Source organism: Chanodichthys erythropterus, chromosome 20 (assembly GCF_024489055.1).
Source record: "Chanodichthys erythropterus isolate Z2021 chromosome 20, ASM2448905v1, whole genome shotgun sequence".
NCBI lineage: Eukaryota > Metazoa > Chordata > Actinopteri > Cypriniformes > Xenocyprididae > Chanodichthys > Chanodichthys erythropterus.
The window spans coordinates 32,577,347-32,578,434 of record NC_090240.1 but is presented as its reverse complement, the minus strand read 5'-3'; the positions used below and the strand labels follow the sequence as shown (position 1 = coordinate 32,578,434).

Sequence of the window (1,088 nt, the reverse complement as noted above, 5' to 3'; positions counted from 1 at the left end):
ACTAAGTATTTTTTTGTTTCCCTTTATTCTCACAAGCCTGCTTTCCAGGTATAGCATTTACATACATTTTTGTCTCTCTGTCTTTTTAAGCGTACACTTACACATATATACATGTTAATGTAAGTAATTACCACAGCAATGGCAATTATATCTCATTTCTGGCAGCTGCTAAAAATAATGACATATTGCATGCATGTTATTCATTATTACTGTGCACTGTGTCATTACTCTGAAGCATTCATTAGTTCACGCGCTCAGTTCTCAGCATCTCTGTAAACTGGAGCCTAAAGCGGCAGAGAGACAGTATGAGGCTGGTCTTGTGGGCTGTCTCATGTTTTCTCCGGCCTCTGTCTCTTTAATAAACTCGTGGTTATCTAGTGTAACAAATGTCTCGCTGCCATCATCAAGTCCAGAGGAGGAGGAGGAGGAGGAGGAGGAGGAGTTTTTAATGTTCAGTTTGTTCTATGGATCGATGTTTGCTGCTGGCATCGCCGTGTGTGTGTGATATACACTATTTTTTCTGCCCTTTTCCTACTACGTTTCATACGAGACCGGGAGTCTAAGCGATTGACAGCGTTCGTCCTTTTGGCTTTGGAAACAAAAAAAGAAAAGAAGAAGAAGAAGAAGAAGAGACGGAAAGAAAAGCAAAGCAAAACAATCCGCCATAGATCTGTCTATCTAGGAAGGAGAGGTATATTAAAATAGAGACACCTGATTTCTGGACAGCGTTTCTGAAAAACTGGATTGTACGGAACTGAAGTGCATTAGAGAGTCGCTATTGCGTGTGTATGGACTATATCAGAGCGCTTATACTGAATTCACCTGGGCTCAATTTCACTGTACGTGAACTAAAAGAGAGTTGAACATGCCAAGGAGGAAACAGCAAGCACCCAAAAGGGCTGCGGGTAAGATTCAACTTGACACCTATCATTTCACATTTATCCCGACATGAATATTGCTATTCATCCGCGTTTTAGGCTCACGAGCGAACGAATTTGGATCCGAATGAGCCTCTTTTTATCTTGTGAAACAGTGTGATGAAAGTCACACCGCTGTCTTAGAAAGAGGATGTGTAATATCAGAGAATG

At 41.2% G+C, this 1,088-nt stretch overlaps 1 protein-coding gene across 1 annotated transcript in view; it reads left to right on the top strand.

Moving 5' to 3' along the window:
- Positions 1-422: 422 nt before the first annotated feature.
- The window catches only part of LOC137009590 (teashirt homolog 2), a 65,314-nt gene continuing 64,648 nt past the window's right edge, over positions 423-1,088 (top strand). Inside the window, exon 1 of the mRNA XM_067371922.1 lies at positions 423-905. Within this exon, the coding sequence (XP_067228023.1) occupies positions 866-905 (40 nt within the window). The 5' untranslated portion in view covers positions 423-865. The remainder of the gene's footprint in view (positions 906-1,088) is intronic.